Below are 20,134 nucleotides of genomic sequence, written 5' to 3' on the forward strand. Positions count from 1 at the left end.
GTCTTTAAAAAGAGTTAAATGACATGCCAAATCAATTTTTTATGTAGTGATACACCTAGAAATGTATGTTTGCATTGGTTTGTATGTTGGTTTAAGATTACTCCTTATAAACAACTCAAATGTGAGAAATTTTACATTAATTTCTGAGCCTCAAATTTTACTTTTAACAATAATATTCAAAGGATTCATGTAGAGATGAAACATAACATTTATATTTTCAGATTCAAATTGGAACTCTGTGTAACCTGGTCAGTTGATCCACCACTATATTTGGCTTTTATGTCTTACTTACTGCCATTGTTTTTGTGTTGTGTTTTTTTTTTTACAGAAATAAAAAAAATATACTGTGATTTACCATCCATCTTTATTTTTTATTTGCGCCCGGTTGTTGCACACAGACGGAGGTAAACCACGTGGAAGACTGTAATTAGTCGGATACTTTATTTCTTTAATTACAGCATATTGCATCCTCTGGTCGTTTGTGACAGAGGGGATTACAGCAGGCCTGTAAGATCTGCGCATGCGCTGTAAGCATCCTACCATCCATCCTTTAAACACCCCCCCAACGCAACATCCTCTCCGGTTGAAATGAAGACCTCCGTCAAGTTCAGGCAGATTACACAGAAGACTTCCTTTGTGAACCTCCGCAATTTTGGCTTTTTATCGGCAATAAGCCATCCAAATAAACCCTTGAAATATGTGTCTCTGTGTGTTTGAATCAATTTAGGCAACGTCTAAGTTTCTCTTTTTGAAATAAACTACTGAAATAATTCTGGTGTATTGAGAAGAACCTTTATTGAATTTTGAAACACGATAAGCAATGATTTAAAAAAATGCCGGGCTTAGTAAAGTGGAATTATTCCTATCTAATACTTTTTATAACATGGAACTCGGAAAATCTAATATCTGTGTAGGAATTGAACGCACCAAAATCAATTAGCAGCTAAAGTGTAGTTTGTCTCTCTGAAGCTAGGTTAGCTGCCACGCTGCTGCTTGGTAAATATTTGTTAAATCTGTTGTTTTTGCTGCATATTATCTATTAATAAACTCTTGAAATTAAAATAATTGACTGTAAAGGTAACAATATTGAAAAAAAACTTTTTTTTATAGTTATGTCTCAAAGTGCCGCTTGAAAGTCAAAATAGATACATTTTATAATTAGCAAGATAGCTAGTTTTAGTGGCTGTCTTATTTTAACATTTTTTGTCGATGTCACCGACATTATTTACTATTTAAATCTGGTTTTGACGACTAAAATTATGATAAAGGCAGCAAAGTGTGTCTTATTTTGAAATATGAGTAGGTGAACTTCCTGTTGCAGCGCAGCTGCTTGTCGCTGGAGTGGAGCTCCGTCAGAGGACCAGGGAGAGCGTGGTGAGGAATCCCAGCAGCCCCCCCGGAGAGTGCGAGCCGGACCGGCTGGACCCCCTCCCCCTGCCCCCGGAGGAGGACCCGAGAGAGACCCACGTTGCCACGGGAGAGGCCTCGGTTCAGGTAACCGTTCAGTGCGTGCGGTTCGTGCTGCTTTTCCCGGGCAGCCAGGTGCCTTCCAGAGGGCTGCTGGAGATGGAGAGGCGGCGGGCGGTGAGCCGCACGAACCTCTGCAGACCTGACATCCTGTAGCAGTCTGATTTATACAGTCTCTGCACAAGGGTTGCTATGCCAAAACTGAAGGGGCAGGTTAGGGGTCGGCTTTATTTTAGCACCAGATTTCACCGGTGTGAAAGGGTATGTGCGCCTCGATGCGCAAAAATAGCGGCACATATTATACATGCTAAATATCAGAACCCCCTAGTCCTCCTCTTCTGCTTTTCCTTGTGAGATGCTTTGCTTGTTTTTGTATTCTGTGTCATATGCAGGCGTGATGATGGTTTAATTGCAGTTCTGAATATTTCAGAAGCACAGTTTTCTACCAAAACAAATCCACCGTTGCTACAGTTATTTATTTGCAGAAGCAATTTTATAATACTGGTAATTCTCTATGAGAACAAAAACACCTCATTAGTTCTGCCTTCAAAGTGGAATTTTGTATATGTTGATGAGGAGCCTGTATCCTGCAGAAAAATTTAGTAATGGATTAATCTTAGATCCGTTATTCTCAGAGGAATTTATTGACATTATATGCTTTATGGACTGCTGAAAGCCTATAAAACCCCTACTAAATCCATGTAAATATTAAGAAATAACATGTCTATCGTTGGTTAGGAAACAAAAATGATGATTAAATAGTTATTTGTGGTATTTTGGAGGCAAAAACAATGTATGAATAATAGAAGTTAAAGTTAGATAAGTTACCAAAGTGGACCTTGTCAGGGCCAAACCCTGGCTGATCTGAGGAGATACTGCAGAGGGGAAATCACGATGCTGGGAGGATGGGAAGCTGGGATAGCCCTCCTCTCTGATGCAGAAGGGGAGTGAGGGTGGGTTGGTGGTGGCAGAGGCAGTGGCTGCGTTGGTTTGGATCAGAGATGGTGTGGCGCACCCATCCCTTCCTCCCTCCCTGTCCGTGGTATATACTGGTGCATTACTGCTCCCTGTTCACTTCTGAGTGTAATCAGTCTGTCAGCAACAGCAGACTCAATAAGTCACCCCAGCACTAACACAAGAACACACTCTCCTTTCTGATTTCTGACCAGAATGTTGCCACAGTCAGCTGCCTCCTGCTGTGTGCATCAGTTCTGTCATCAGTTGTAATCATTGTTTCTCACAGGGAAAATATGTTTGTCTTGACAACAAGTGATACAGTGTGGCAGACATGTTTCTTTCTTTCTTTCTTTCTTTCTTTCTTTCTTTCTTTCTTTCTTTCTTTCTTTCTTTCTTTCTTTCTTTCTTTCTTTCTTTCTTTCTTTCTTTCTTTCTTTCTTTCTTTCTTTCTTTCTTATTCATCCAGGGTTCCTACAGAGTCAGGAAATGTCAGGAGGCATATGGAAATTTGATTAATCAAATAGTTTGGACAAAAAATTGAGTAGGGCTGAAATGATTAATCAAATTAAATGTGGTGAATCGATTATTGAAATAACTGTCAACTGATTTAGTAATCGATTAATCGCTAACTGATTTAGTAATCGATTAATTACTAACTAGAGTATATGTATATATATATATATATATATTATTAAATATTTACAGATTTAATTTCTTTTCCCATTGTCCCAAACATCCATTAATCCATAGAAATCCTGTGTAGTATTATTGAGCCATCCCATGGTCTCTTATTTTACATTGAAGTTCAGTTTTCTTTGTGCCATCTCACCTGCAGTTCAGCAACAAAACATACAGATCATTCCAATTATGTCTGCTCTTTGTGTTTAGCAGTGTGAATTATTTGTTGTGGCTCTAAAGATGAAAAACGGCTTATGGGTTCAGTAATTTATGTTCGCTGTACATCAGTGCCGAGGCTGTCTCTTCAGAGAGTTGCCTGAAGTCACTAGCAACAACATGGCCACGTTGTACCCAGAATAAAACAGTTAAAGCAACAAGCTCCCACTGTGGAGAACCACTGAGGTCCAGGAAATCAAATTACTTTTTATCTTCAAAGGAAGTGTAGCACTGTGTGATACATGAATATTATTATTAATATGTTGTACAATAGTAATATAAAATTTGTTTGTATTAATAAAATTGACTTTTTTGAACATTACATCATAATGTAATGTTATACCCTCATCAAAAACAAACCTGGAGTGTTGCCTTGATTCTTTTATGCATGTTTGGAAAAAAAACAACTTTAATTTGCATGGCAACCATTCGGCTGTGAAAAATGCCTGGGTGGACCTATCCCCGCCTTTGACACGCAGCTCCTCCTGGCTAGTCTGAGTTCCTTCAGCATCTGCTGAGCTCATTATAGGAACTACTAATAGAATGCTTCAAAGAATGGTTGTAAACAGCTTCATGGAGGAGAATTGTTGAGATGACATGTTAAAGGTGGAGTGTCGGAAAGAGTAGGAGCTTCTTAAAGACACAGACAAAGTGTCATTTTGCAAAGTAAAATTTCTGAATTTATGTTTGACGTACACAGCACGTTATAACAACTGACATTGCAAACACATTGTATCACCCCTTTAAATTTCACTTAACATTTTCAGCAGAGATAATGAGAATATCCTAAATTGTTTAACATTTAAATTTATTATTTAATTAGCACGTTTTCTTTGTAAAAGTGCAAAGAGTTCATAGTTTGATTCTATGAAAATCAAACTATGCATCAGATTATAGCATCATATAACTACAATCTGATGCCATGAGTTTAATATTTCTGTTTGAAATATATGTATATTTAAGATACATCTCACCAAATAATATCCAAGTGAATTCTTAAAAAATCTAGAATTTGATTTGAATATAATTACTTTTCCACCTAAATATGTACCTTTAAAAATTAGTTTCTTAATTATGGTTCATCCACATCAGAAAAAATACACAGAGGTTCTTCTTGTGTGCTAATAATGTCTTTGGCTTAGCCCTTTTTTTAAATTTATTAACTCAAAATGTTTAATAACTAAAAGCTTTTGTTTCAAATTTCCATATGTCAAAAAATGTGTGCAGAACGTCCCAGCCAAGCAGCTAGAATATACAGTACAGTGTTTACACTTTTGGGATTTGATGTGATAAACCGACACTGACCAGGTTCCTGTTCCTGCCACAGTCTGATGCTGCCAACACCATATTTCAGGGAGGGGATGGAGAGTTCAGATGTAGTGTAAATATTTTTGTGTGATTTTTAAGTGGTGGATTGTCGAGGTTGGCTCTTTGGAGCCATTGGGGCTCAGTTATCCCACAGGAGCTGTCCATGGTGCTGCCCAGGCCGCTCTGATGTTTGGGCTACCTTTTTTTGACAGGGATTTGCTCAGATAACTCATTTGTGCCATCTTGTGGCTAAGATGTATCACAAAGTTGAACCATTGCATTTGTTTCTTTTCTTGCAGAGTTGTTTTTATAATTGCAAAGTTTAAAGTTAAATGTCTCCTTATGAAGGCTGATGATTGTTGTTCTTGTCATAACAGATCAATTCATTTCCTGCTTTTTTTCATAAATGAACTTTAAAATTATTCAAAACTACCAAACCTTCAATCAGTTTCAGAATGTTAAGCTTGTGGGTACCAATTTATGTGTGACTTTTCTTCATCACACTTATAAAGTGAATACTGTACTGCACCTTTGTGGTGTAGTATAATAAAATTAGTGGTGGGATTGGATTAAACATTTTAAGAATAGCTTTGCTGATAGGCTAACTGTTTTAGCTAAACTTTAACACAACAATAGACGTTTCCAGTTTCAAATCAGATCATTTTCATAAGCAAAAATTAAACCCCAGTGGATGGTTGTTTGCCGATATCGCCTGTGCATCAGATTTTTGGGAGTACCAGAAACACGCAGATATGAAGGTTCCAACTGGAAACGTTGTTGTTTAAAAAAAAAAAGTGATTGTCTGTGTAAATGTTTTTAACACCTTCAAACATATGTGATTAATTTATCAAACTTAATATGTTAAAGTCCCGTTTATACTATGTGAACAAGTTCAAGAGGTATGAATACTTTTAGAAGGCACTACAGTTGTTTATGTGTGTATTCCCCATATTAGTGGTTCAGTTACACCATTATCCCTGCTGTGTGACACTTCTGCCAGAATGAGGCACTTAAATAAGATCAGTGTTGATGTTTGCTGACCAACAGCCTGGAACACCAAGTGGCGGTCATTTGTTGCCGGTTTTAGCATTCGTGTTCAGTTTTTATGTTTGTGAGTCGGTTTCAGAGCAGAACATTGCTGCGTCTAGGTGGGCAGCTGGTTGATGAGAGCTGCTGCAGCCTCTGCATTGGACTCCCTCACCTCACAAGAGGCCATTTTTCTCATGCAGTTTAGTAAGTAATAAGGGGAATGAAAGTGGACAAGTGGGTTTTACCATCCAGTTGTGAGAGTTTTGTTGTCAGAGATCAACAGTTTGCAGTAATAGCACAACTGCGACCTAGTGTCAAGTGCTGTGTTTTCAGCCAAACTGTCTTTCAAACTGTCCTTTATTGTTGTCTTCATCTGTCGGACCAGACCAGAAATGATTCATTTTGTTGAGTTGAGACAATATAAATGTGCCGGACATCGCACCGGTTGTTGAAGTCCTGTTTGGTGTAAAGTGGAGCCATTTTGTTTACCAACTTCCCATGAAATTTTCTCCCATCTGTATTAGTTTCCATTGAAGTAAAAGTTCTAAATCATCATTGATCAAATATCACCCAAACATCTGTGTTCACTCCAGCTGCATATCCAGTCTAACTCTATGCTTTGTGCTTTGAGTGACATCATGCTTTATTATTTACTTGACATTATATTTAGAATTCGTAATTGTGCTTTCTGAACTTTTGAAAGAAGATTTGTTGCAGTTTATCTTTACGTATTTGACCAAGGTAGTCAACCTTAGGTTTTTGTCAGTTTCTTAATTGTTTATTTGTTATATTCCGAATTGCACTGTGAACAAATAAAAGTTGTTTTTACATGTTCGACTAAGCTTGTGAAGCTATTTGGTGCATTTAAATGTGGTGTACTGGTGCAGAGTAATCATTACATTTGTAATTCTGTACATTTATGTCTGTGTTTTAAAAAAAAGAAACGTTTTAAGTAGGGGTGCACTTATATGAAAATTTGGACTGACATTGATATCCGATGTTGATATTGCAGTTGTGACCGATAACTGATATTTACTGACATTGTATATATTTCACTGCAGTTTTGACACTTTTGGGGAAAACAACAACCAGAAACACAGCAACAAAATAAAAATAAATATTGCCTGTTTATTTATCTGGCCAATACCGATATGTTAAAAAAATTACTAATATCGACCAATATTGATGTTAGTTTTTAAGTCAATTTAGCACAGTTTTTTTTATATTGGATTGGCATCGGCCAATATAAGCCTCAGATATCAGTGTCGGTAGTGAAAAAAGTGGTGCATCTGTAGTTAATGGGGAAACATGCTTTGTTTTATATTAGTGCCTCCAGATCCATGCTGTTTGGCTGCAGCTCTACTGGTTATTATTATTCAAGGTTTAGAAGATCTGAGACACAAAGATTCATTAGCAAGGCTGCGTTAATTACTTTATCGACTGACAGTTCATCCTTTACTTTCGGGTTTCAGCAGAGGTGGTTGTTGTTGTTGTGTTTGGCCCTGTAAACTCTGAGGGTTCATTCTCTGCAGGTAATGCTGTTGGCTCTACACAGTGGCCAGATGACAGCATGGTTTCCCCCAACGCAGCCATGAGCCAAGACAGCAAGGCCATCTGTCAGATTTAGCTTCCAACTGCAACCTCCCACTCCCCCATGAATTGACTTTATCACTTGCTCAAAAAGTCTGCTAGCTTGTTAGCTAGCTGAACTAGACGTCCAGAATATTAAAGTGAAACATTGATCATACTGAAGGCAGCTGTTAATGCTAACAAGAAGGACTGCTTTCTGGTTGATATCCACACATGTGGTCCTTTCTTTATTTGATGTTTTAATCCCAAATGCCAACATTTTAAAATTAAAACCTAAAAAGCAAACTGGATACATTCCTGTTTACTTTGGTTAAAACATTTCATATTGCTACCGATTACTCCTTACAACGGTTTTTTTACTACATTTTCTCAGTAACAAAGTACCTGACGATCCAAACTAAGTTGTCTGTGTCAATACTACACAGTTTGAGTCTGAGAGTTTATCATTAGTGTTTTGGACAGACACTGAATATGAGGCTGGAGAAGAAGAAGAAGAGCACAGACAATGTTCATGGATGGCTTGTGTGACACCTGCTGTGGTGCCCCCTAGAGGGAGTAAAATAAGGCGTTTACCTTTGTGTGTTGACCTATAAATGTAGGTAGTAATGGAACCATTCATCCGGTGGCCCCGTATTGATTATCCTCTCTATCCCTCTGCATGCCCTGAGCTGATCAATGTCTGCTCAGCTCCTTCGATGCACAACAGCGGTAATGAGACCCCAGAGGATATCACTGAATCGACAGATTAATCAGTTTAACCCGGTGAATCGAGGCTGTGCTCAGGGCAGCAGAGCTCAATGAGTTTTTGTTTCCACTGTGAAGGTATTTCAGACTGCTCCAGAGATGATGACATGTTGCGCATTTAGGTGAACGTAGAGGATGGAAAAGCAGCATCTGTATGTATTACAGTGTAGAGGAAATGATCTCACCTTGTCATCTGTGTGGTTTCCCTCAGGGCTGAAGGATGTTTACCTCGGTGAAGGCCTTTGAGGGGCAGCAGTACTCCACCCTGAAGAGGCAGTGCCTGCAGAGTGGCCTCCTGTTTGAAGACCCCCGCTTCCCCACCACTGACGACTCGCTCTTTCACCAGGGCAACAGGATTGGACGTGTGGTCTGGAAGAGGCCTCAGGTGAGTTGGTCTGGGGTGTCCAAATGTGGCCCGGGGGGCCATTTGTGGCCCAGCTGAGTGTAGTTCAAGAATGGTATAAATTTGATCCTCCAGTGGGAACTTTTATTAGCATAAACATTTTAATGACAAATTTACGAAAGAGTATTAGGACCACTAACAAAAAACAAATTTGACTTTAATCTTAGAACATAACTTAGAATGTTAGCATTCTTTCGCTAACGTTTGTTAGCACAAGAATGTTAACTTTAGCCGTTTTCCCACTGCAAGGAATGGAACGGCACGGAATGGGTTCAAAGTAGGGTCGACCGTGTTTGCATTAGAACTTCCGACTCGGTTCCACCCGGCTCCTTGGAACCACAAGAGCTGTGGTTCCAATTGGGCCGGCCAAGCGGTGCTGCTTAGAATCAGCAGCTGATTGGTTTAGAGTCAACCGTTGGTTGAGGCAGTCAGCCGTTGATCGGGTCTAGCTGGCTCTCAATAAACTGTTCTTACTATATTTTGTAAAGAGTGCTCTTTTTAATATTTTTATTATTATTATTTTTAATTTACGATGAATTCCTCTCAATATTCTGCTGTTACCTGGTCCCATGATGAGGTAATTTCTTTCCTCAGCTTACTCGCTGATGAACGAGTACAGAATGAACTAGATTGGTCAACGAGGAATGAAAACGTTTTCTGCCGCATCTCTGAGGAAAAGGCTTCGGCCGCTACATCGAAACTATTGTTTAGTTTCAAAAATAATGATGTCAGGTACTGCTTTGATGCCACCCTCAGTTATATGCAAACACAACAGGGCTGCAGTACGGGTGGAACTGGACCGAAACGTGCCGTTCCGTTCCTTGCAGTGCGAAAACGACTTTTGTTTCTGAATTCTGGGATTGCCCTGATTGCAGTGGAATCAGCCCAAGTGTACTGCTGACTTCAAGTTTTGTTTTGATTTGTTAGTTAATTTTTAAGTATTTCTGAAGATGATATTAAATTTCCATATAACCGAATATGTTTCAGGTAGAGTGTCAGAATTTCTTCACACAATTGTAAATATTTTTGTGGTTTGTTAAATCTCAGTAATTTACCAAGTAACGCTGATTCCCGGTGCAGAATATTTCTTTATCTAGGGATAAAAGTTGCATTTGTATGCATACAGGAAGGAGTAATAAGAGAGGGATTTCACCTTTCTTCTAACTCAAACATGTAATCTAACTTACATATTCAGGTTTTTTTTTAATGCAGGCTCTAACATCTTTACAAGCTTGAGATATGCTGCAATAATAGTTGCTTAAAGGAAGTTAGCAAGTACAGAGAGCTTTATATGCATATGCATTATGTACGCACAACTGTTATTGCTTTTGTCTTTTCTGCAGATCATAAATGGGTTTCTATCTTCCGTTGATAGAAAATGTAAAATTTATTTGTTAATTTTGTGAAAATGGCTGGAAGTATTCTGTCTCCTGGTGAATAAGTCTTTCATATGACATACTCTGTGATTGAAATACAGGTTTTTCTTGTGTTCTGAAAATACAAAGACATCTTCACAGCTATCAAACACCTTCAGTTTAACTTTGTACCCAATGTAGCAAGACTTACTATTACTCTATAAAAAAAAATGTGATGCATGTGTGGGTCTCCTGATGATGCAACCTGCAATAAATTCTGAGGAGTATTTTTGCCTCTTAAAAGCATCAAAATGAGTCAGCTATCAGTACTTAAGGTCCCTGCAGGATTGGAGATTATTAACCCTACAGTATGACTAATCATTTTTAATTCCCCACTAACTTCAGCAATAATCAGTAATTGCTCCACTGCACTCTCCTTGTGTATAAGCCGGTGATGTATTGGAGCTTTGGATGATATGAGATGCAGGGCCTCAGGACTCTGCGAGCCGAGTCCCCTGCCGCTGTTATCCCCCTTGCACAGCAGGCCGTGGTTCTGGATGGTGTAACCTCCTTCTGCCAACGTGCATCGCCATGGAAACTGGGTCACACAGATTACATGTTTTGGTCTGCGCTACTGATGTCAGTCATGCAGACGTAAAACTAGAAGAAGGGAGAGAGCTTGGGAGGAGGAGGATTTTTTTCCGTTTTCATTGGGAGATGATTTGTGTCGTCACTTACTCTGTTGTGTTTGTTGATGTAAAGGTCCAAGGATTATGATTTTTTTCATATAAAACAGCATTTACTGTTTTTGAAGAATAAAAACAACAAAACAGCAAATTTAGCTTTTTTCAGTGTTAAATTGACTTAGATTATTTTGACCTCATTAGCATATTTGGAAAAATATTGCTTTATTACTCACAAAGCATTTTCCCTGAACACATTTAATTTCCCTTTAGGATTAAATCTGCAGAATGTAACTTTTATATATACCGTATTTTCCGCACTATACGGCGCACCGGGTTATAAGGCGCACCTTCAATGAATGGCCTATTTTAAAACTTTTTTCATATATAAGGCGCACCGCATTATAAGGTGCATAGACTAGACGCTACAGTAGAGGCTGGAGTTATGTTATGCATCCACTAGATGGAGCTACACTAAAGAGAATATCAACAAAACAGTCCGACTCCGGTCGGTGAGGAGAGCCTTCTGCGACTGGGTCGGGGCGTGGCCGGACGATGGTCACCCATCTCCTTTTGCGCACATGTTCGTCGAGAACGTGGTGCTAAATGACCTGCAGACAACCTGATTATAGATGGTTGGTAGGTAGATTGGTCATTCAGACTTCATTAATAGATTATAAACCAGCGTTCTGACAACTATCCCAGCATGCATCGCACACTTCTTCTTCTACTGGGGAAAATGAAGTTGGCGGCTGCTTACCGTAGTTGCTAGGCCTGTTGTGGCTCAATATTGTTCCATGTATAAGGCACACAGGATTATAAGGCGCACTGTCGGCTTTTGAGGAAATTGAAGGTTTTTATTTGCGCCTCATAGTGCTGAAAATATGAATATGAATAATGAATATGAATATGAACATTTTTTTTTTACATATTTGTTAAAACTGTCACCATGTCGTGATGTCATCCTCGTATAGGCACTGCTCAATGTGCTAATGAAGGAGAAACCACTTATTGTTATAGTTACATTGTTTATCCATTGTCAACAGTGGCTATGCTATCTAGCCTAGCATTCCAGACGCTGTCAGGAAGAAGCTGTAGCATAGCAGAGAGCTTGATTTTTTTTCACACTCTGTCTTGTACTGTCCCGACATGGTGTCATTTTTGACAAATATGTAAATAAAGCTTATAAAGTATTTTTTGAATTAGAGTTGATAATGGCTTCCAGTTAACAACAACCCTCTACAAGGAGGGTAAGCTACAAAAGTTATTCACTGAGTTCCATATCCAGGCACAGTAATGGAAGATTCAGTTGAAGGAAAAATTGTGGACCGATAGGATCCCACATAGTTTAAATTCATGCATGTGGTGTTTCATCATCTACCTCCTTAACTCAATCCCTTCGTCTGTTTTGGAATATATTGCTACAACCAGTATTTACTTCTTTCCTAACTTCCTGCAGCAAGCAGCGGTACTGCATTCATAAATATTCATTTTTCCTGCTTGCGCATGCCTCCTGCTGATTTAAGTTGCCATCTCTTCCCGTGCTATTGTGGGTGAAGATCTTTAGAAGTGGTTCTGCATGACGGGTAAAACCATCTCAAAAGAGACACTGACCTTGACAGGTGGCCTTCATTTTCAGGAAAGATCACACACCAATAACAGAGGCTAGTCTAGGGCGCAGTCCCTGATGTAGCATTATAACCCGATAAAGTTGACTAATTTGGGCTCCTTAACTTACTGATACTTGTGCAGTGAACGCATAAACAGATCTTGGATTGGTCTGCTGTTCTTCCCAACGGGCACTAAAAGCTCATTCTGGATGTACTGTATTATTCAGTGGGGAGTGCATGATAATGAAGTTAGACGTTAAACTACTTAAGGAAAGAGTGCCTTTGAGGGACTGAAATGCTCAGAACCATCAAAATTTAATGAAGGTTTTGGGAAAAGCTTGTTTTAAACACTGCACACCCGCCCTCAGATTTAGCCTAAAGTGCATTTCAGCTCTGGCTGGACGTTAAGGTCAGGTGGGGCCACAAAACTCAGAAAAAGAACTGGGAAGATTAAGGATTAAGGATTAATCTTTGTTTTAATTCAACTTAGGATCTGTCCCTTCTGTTTAAAATTCATATCATGTCAGGTATTTATTTATTAATAATCAGAAGTTTACATAAATTTTTCTCAGTATTTGGTAGTGTTGCCTCTGAACTTTCTTCCACAAGCTTTGCTCAATAGTTTGCTGGAGTTCTGGCCCATTCTTCCTGGTAGAACCAGGTGAACTGGATCTGGTTTGTAGGCCACATAAATTCTCTGTAGGCTTGAGATCAGGGCTTTGTGTTGGCCAAAACATTGATTTTGTTGTCCCGAAGCCACTTTGCAATCACTTTGGCTGTATGCTGAGGGTTATTGTCCATCTGGAAGATCAATCTGAGCTCAAGCGTTTAACTTCCTGTTACTTCAATATTTCCACATAATGTTCTTTCGTCCTGATGCTATCATGTGTCTTTTGACTCTTTCTTTGCCCATCTTCAGCAGCATCTTCACAAAGTTCTGGGCTTTTGTTCTTCGAGTTAATTTGCACATTTGTCCCCAAAAAACAGCAGGATATTTACAGAGAATGGCTGGGCGATGAATTAATTTTATCGATAAATCGATTTTTAGCTTTTGAAGATTTGAGAAGGATTCATTGAAATAAAAGTCATTTTTAAAAAAAAATAATCTGTTATTTGTAATTTATTTTTTAGAAAAGAAAGTGAGAACAATAATTGACAGGATTCAGATCTGGTATGAAAAAAATCTGAGATTTTATTTCAAGCCATATTGCCCAGCCCTGTTACAGAGAGATAAAGATTCAGTGAGAGGAGAGACAGAAACAGATAAAAGATGACAAAAAGAGAGTGAGTTGGTTACACAGAACCGTTGCATGAGGCTGATGGATCCTTTCCCCGCCTGTGCGCGGCTGATGAATGGCGCCAAAAAGGCTCTGAAACTGGTTAGAAAGTCTTTAGTGGCAGGGTGTTTGACAAGGCTGCGCTCAGCCACAGTATTCACATTACTTTAGTTTCTACAGGGCCGGGCACTGATCGATACCCTATTACTCTTCCACCTGCGCCTGTCTGTGGATAGCGGGCCACCACAGGGAGCTCTCGCTGCTTCTCAGTCTCTGGCAATCAATGCTGCTGTGGACAGGAAGAAGAAACGTGCGTGGATAACTTAACTCAGATGTACAGTGGCCAAACGTCACTCCTACTCACTGTACCCTCAGTGTAACCCAGCTTTACTGAATGTAACGTGGGATGAGGGAGTCAGTCGAGACCTCACTGCAGTGGCTTCTGCTTCTGATTAAAACTTTGCTTTTGCAGCATTCAGCTTTGCAGAGTCAGCAAATGACTGACCTTGCTTGCATCCTGTATAAGTTGTGAATGTGTGGTGCTAGCCCTTTGTGTGTATACACATGGCATTATACATTAGCACAAGTGCTGATATTTAACAGTAAAGCTGCACACTGGGCTCAAAGGTGACCTAATTATGCTTCCTTGAACCAGTTAGGATAGGTCTATGGAGAACATAAAACATTTTTGTTACATTTAGTTGCACAAAATAATTCCTAGATAATGAGATTTTAGTCTGCTCAGTTCTGCCCATTTTGAGCTCCTTTCAGAATGTCTCTGTGACTTTAAAGCCAAATAAGCTGCTGCTGACCATGCCTCCCAACTCTACATTTACACTTGCATGTGAAAATAGCTTCAAAAAGATGCACAAATATGCAACCATATATCTTTGAAAAGCATTAGTAAAGCCTTCTGCACAACCAACTTTCTTCGTTTTTCAGGTGTTGTTTGGGTTGCAGTTTACTGCAACGGAACAGGAATATTTTTCCAGACAGTAAAAGACAGAAAGACAGACATCTCTTCTGTTTATGGCACAATAAAGCATTTTTTTGAGAAGGTTGGGCCCCTAAGGCCTCTGCTTGCCCTAACTAAAGCAGGAACACCGCGTGTGCCTCTGCACGCCTTGCCAGGACAAAGGTTTGCAGAGACCAGGACAATAATTGGCTCTATTTAGCAAGAGGAAAGCTCCCAATTAGCATGCAGTGCTGCTGCCATGATGATGCATAGTTCTGCTGAAATGAATACTGGCAGGGATGGAGAAGAAGAGAAACACGGTGCGAATTAGAGTTTCTATCTTCAATTCCTACAAGTACTTTTGTCTCATTGAGAAGCAGTTCAGTTAATAACTTTTTGTCTTCTGACTGTATAAACCAGTCCCTCCAGGACATTGCAATGGTTTTTTTCCTCATTTATCTTAAAACATGTTTTTTTTTTTTTTTTTTTTGCTTTTTTTTTTTTAGCAAAATGGTGAGTTTGTATGTCTGAGAGGCCCCTGGCGGCTCACTTCCTGTAGTAGCTAACCATCCCACACACTATCACATTAACCATGGGGAGCGTGGTTGTGTGTGTATGTGTGGGTTATATTTTTTGCTCTCCATGTGTGTGGGTAGGTGTAAGTGTCCAGCAGCTTATTGAGTGCGTTTTCAGGGCTCACAGTCATTGCATATTGTGGCTGAAAAATGAACCTCGTCACAGAAGTAGCAGGAAATGTGATTTCACAAATGCAAAGCTGAGCTCCCACTCCTGTGGAAAAGGTCAGCAGTGTGACAGGACGGTGCATGAGGACAGATGGTCTGTCTCTAATTGATCAACTGGCCTCAATAATCTATTTATATGCTTTTATCATTACAGTTCTGAATCAAAAGAAAACCAAAATCGTACATTGCTTTTCTTTTGGTGTTATTTTAACACTTAAATATTTAAAAATGTTAAATATTAGGCTGGTGTACTGGGGGGAAACTACCAGTGTGTATCACATGTATCAGTTTTTTATGAAAATGTTTCTTAAGTTTATTAAAAACACAATAAAATAATTAAATGTTGAAAGAATTATGTGAGATTTAATTTTATTACATGTTTAAAATAGAGTATTTCATTATTTTACCTCATATTTCCCAATTTCCATCCTGTAGTTTGTCTTAAAATAACTTACTCACTTAACGGTCATTCACCAAAATGCTAACACGTTAACTGATTGGTTAACCATCTGAGCTGCAGACCAATCATGTTGCCCAGAGTAGTGTTAACCACACCCACTAAGGCTCACGAATAGAATGAGTTGATATGCTGCTAAACAGAAATATGAAATAATAACATAGATGAAAAAATGATTAATTATGTTTCTTTTAACTTATAAGTGTAAGTGTCTTTGTTTGTATTATATTCAAAAATATTTATTTGAAAACATTGGCACCCTAAATATTTTTTATATTTTAAAATTTTTTAATTTTAGAAAAAATTAAATGAACATTTAACTACTGTATACTTATTTACATTATCACATGTGAATATTTATATAAACGCTTATTAATGTATTGAATTGTGTCATTTTTGATTATCTGTTTTAATTACCTGATGTTTCTTCATTTTTGAGAAATGTTTTCTGTCATTAAAATAGATTCTGAAAGGTTTTTTCCATGAATAAATGGAGCAATCATTGAGTGTCTTCTGTCTGTGTTTAGGAACTGTGTGAGGACCCTCACCTGTTTGTGGATGGCATCAGTGCACATGATCTACATCAGGGACAGTTGGGCAACTGCTGGTTTGTTGCAGCTTGTTCCAGCCTGGCATCCAGAGAGTCTCTGTGGCAAAAAGTAAGTATCTCTGAACGCGGACTTTAACTTCATGCTGTTTTGGTGCATCTTCAAATGAAGCTAAACTTAGCAAAATTAATACAAAACTGTCTTTATACTTTTCTGGAGCAAAGCCGTCTTGTAATCCTGTAAAGTTGTATCTATGGACAGTTTTTCAAAATATCTCAAACTTCTTCTTTGGACTTTTTGTACTGCTTCAATCATTTCCTGTCCATTTCTCAGTTGTGACTATAACATCCATCCATCCATTTTCTTACACCCTCCTTCCATCGGGTTGAGAGGGGTGCTGGTGCCTATCTCCAGCTAAAACAGGCGAGAGGCAGGGTCACCCTGGACAGGTCACCAGTCCATCACAGAGACAGACAAGACAAACAATCATGCACACAAACATAGGGATAATTTAGAGAAAACTGACAGACAGTTTTTGGACTGTGGGAGGAAGCCCGAGTACCTGAAGAGAACCCACCATGCACAGAGAGAACACGTAAAGTCCATGCAGAAAGACACCCAGCCGGGAGTCGAACCCAGGACCTTGTTGCTGAAAGGCAACAGTGCTACCAACTGCACCACTAGGGCTATAATAATACATTTTAGTTTGTGAAACAGTGGCCAAACCACAACGCAACAACAAAAGCAACAGAGCTACAAACACAACAAAAAAAGCAACAGAGCTCCAAACACAACAACAAGAAAGAATAAAAGCCACCGTGCATCAGCAATCAGAAACAACATAAGAGCAAAAGAGAGCAACAACAAAGTTTACTAAAATGAAGTTACATTAGTACAAAGTTAAATTAATTTCCTTTTTAGCATACAGGTCCTTCTCAAAAAAATTGCATATTGTGATAAAGTTAGTCATTTTCCATAATGTAAAGATAAAAATTAAACTCACATATTTTAGATTCATTGCACACCAACTGAAATATTTCAGGTCTTTTATTGTTTCAATACTGATGATTTTGGCATACAGCTCATGAAAACCCAAAATCCCTGTCTCAAAAAATGAGCATATCATGAAAAGATTCTCTGAACGAGCAGTTAACCTCATCATCTGAATCAACAAAGTCACTCTAAACACCTGCAAAAGATTCCTGAGGCTTTTAAAAACTCCCAGCCTGGTTCATTACTCAAAACCGCAATCATGGGTAAGACTGCCGACCTGACTGCTATCCAGAAGGCCATCATTGACGCCCTCAAGCAAGAGGGCAAGACACAGAAAGAAATTTCTGAACAAATAGGCTGTTCGCAGAGTGTTGTATCAAGGCACCTCAGCGGGAAGTTTGTGGGAAGGAAAAAGTGTGGCAGAAAACGCTGCACAACGAGAAGAGGTGACCGGACCCAGAGGAAGATTGTGGAGAAGGGACGATTCCAGACCTTGGGGGACCCGTGGAAGCAGTGGACTGAGTCTTGAATAGAAACATCCAGAGCCGCTGTGCACAGGCGTGTGCAGGAAATGGGCTACAGGTGCTGCATTCCCCAGGTCAAGCCACTGTTGAACCAGAAACAGCGGCAGAAGCACCTGACCTGGGATACAGAGAAGCAGCACTGGACTGTTGCTCGTGGTCCAAAGTACTTTTTTCGGATGAAAGCACATTTTGCATGTCATTCGGAAATCAAAGTGCCAGAGTCTGGAGGAAGACTGGGGAGAAGGAAATGCCAAAATGCCAGAAGTCCAGTGTGAAGTACCCACAGTCAGGGATGGTCTGGGTGCCATGTCAGCTGCTGGTGTCCACTGTGTTTTATCAAGGGCAGGGTCAATGCAGCAGCTATCAGGAGATTTTGGAGCACTTCATGCTTCCATCTGCTGAAAAGCTTTATGGAGATGAAGATTTAATTTTTCAGCACAACCTGGCACCTGCTCACAGTGCCAAAACCACTGGTATTACTGACTATGGTATCACTGTGCTCAATTGGCCAGCCAACTCTCCTGACCTGAACCCCATAGAGAATCTGTGGTATATTGTGAAGAGAAAGTTGAGAGAAGCAAGACCCAAAACTCTGGATGAACTTAAGGCCGCCATTGAAGCCTCCTGGGCACCATATCACCTCAGCAGAGCCACAGGCTGATTGCCTCCATGCCGCATTGAAGGCTGCAAAAGGATACCTGACCAAGTATTGAGTGCATAACTGAACATAATTAAAGGTTGACTTTTTTGGTATTAAAACACTTTTCTTTTATTGGTCGGATGAAATATGCTAATTTTTTGAGACAGGGATTTTGGGTTTTCATGAGCTGTATGCCAAAATCATCGGTATTAAAACAATAAAAGACCTGAAATATTTCAGTTGGTGTGCAATGAATCTAAAATATATGACAGTTTAATTTTTATTATTACATTATGGAAAATAATGAACTTTATCACAATATGCTATGTTTTGAGAAGGACCTGTATCTTCCATTGAGGCTTAAGTTGTTTCATTATAGCTTTTCCACTTCGTTGACCCTTCTGGGCCACCATAGTGTGACTTTAAAAATGATCAAACTGAACAAGTGCAGATAAACAAAAAAAAAGATCAACATTTTAAAAGGTTATCAAAGTTTTGCTGCTTGGATGAAAAAAATATAAAACAAAAAGTAGATATAATCCCATGTCTGTCTCCATTAATGACGAACACATTGAGGGAAAACATTTCTGAAGATGTACAATATATGAACTCAATACTTTGCTAAAGTGCAGTTTTAATTATCCTCTAATGAATGCTTGTATCCATTAGCAACCATTATTTGACAATGTAAAGATCAGAGCACTAAAGCGCCTCCCTCGTTTGCGTAGTGTGGAGTCTCTGAGGACAAACTGGAAGCTCTTAGGCTAAATGTGATTTTTATCAGGATGTAACCTGCAGAAGGTTGTTTACACTGCTGTGACTAGCAGCCAGTACAAATGGATGGAGAAAGAGTGATGATGCATTGTGACAGATAGATGGATGAACCCTGTGAAACTCTGACTTAGCTGCAGACAGATTAGCATATGTTCGATTCATAACTGGCCACCTCTCATGTTTTAGCTGATTTCAATTTTAATGTGAAGAAGCACAAACCTTAATGATGAGATTCTGTTAGAAGCACATCTTGTTTCTTCTTTCCATTAGCGCTCTGACAAACTGTCATTTCAACTTTCAACTCATTCACGCCCTCAAAGGAGGTGTTGAAATTCCCGCCTGAAGCTGGAAATTTTTTTTTCTGTTGTTAGTTATGTCGTGACGAAACTGCATAAAGAAAAAGAACCTGAGAAACTTTTTTGTTTGTTTTAAAAACAGAAAACAGAATCCCAGTAATAACTGTTGATGGCACTGCTTTGTATCTTTACTCACTGCTGTTAACTTGATTTGGACACAACTAAACCCTAAAGGGCAAAAATGTTTAATAATGTTAACATAGAAAGGAAACAGAAGACATTTTTAAACATGAGGTAGTCCTTTTAGAAATAAGTTAAAAGAGAGCTAATGTGTTCCGGCCAATGTGCTGTCAGGAATATAATGACAGTAATAATACGTAGTAGTAGTAATAGCTATTATATTGTGCATATATATTATCATTAATCAGAATAATAATTATTCTATGCAATAATTGCAATTATAATAATGATAATAATACTAATGAAGATATTACATTACTATTGTTCCATTAATAATAGTAATGAAGATATTACTATTATTATTATTATTATTCTATTTATTAGAATAATTATAGTAGTAGTATTAAAAAACTGTCATAGAATGTAATTGCAATAAAAATTTAGTATTTATTTATTTATTTATTTCAAGTTTATTTGTGTTGAACATTTCAGTAACAAGGCAGTTCAAAGAACTACATCATAAAAACATACAGCCAGCTATTGTGAAGCAAACAATTAACACAGTGATTATTTATTGTAATTATATTATTTTTAACTTTTTATTAATTTAAATTATATCAACATCATTATTGTTATCAACATTATTATTTATAGCATTCCAATAGCAGTAGACATAGTAGAATTAAAAACAACTTTGTTATAAAATA

The 20,134-nt window shown here is 38.6% G+C and overlaps 1 protein-coding gene across 1 annotated transcript in view; it reads left to right on the plus strand.

Annotated features, from left to right (window-relative positions):
- Window positions 1–1,300: 1,300 nt before the first annotated feature.
- The window catches only part of LOC103476305 (calpain-5-like), a 45,413-nt gene continuing 26,579 nt past the window's right edge, over window positions 1,301–20,134 (plus strand). The window contains exons 1-3 of the mRNA XM_008428546.3: window positions 1,301–1,494; window positions 8,201–8,374; window positions 16,000–16,131. Coding sequence (XP_008426768.1) covers window positions 8,210–8,374; window positions 16,000–16,131 — 297 coding nt within the window. The 5' untranslated portion in view covers window positions 1,301–1,494; window positions 8,201–8,209. The remainder of the gene's footprint in view (window positions 1,495–8,200; window positions 8,375–15,999; window positions 16,132–20,134) is intronic.

The sequence above is a fragment of the Poecilia reticulata genome, chromosome 14, assembly GCF_904066995.2.
Source record: "Poecilia reticulata chromosome 14, P_reticulata-male-v2, whole genome shotgun sequence".
In the NCBI taxonomy this organism is placed as follows: Eukaryota; Metazoa; Chordata; class Actinopteri; order Cyprinodontiformes; family Poeciliidae; genus Poecilia; species Poecilia reticulata.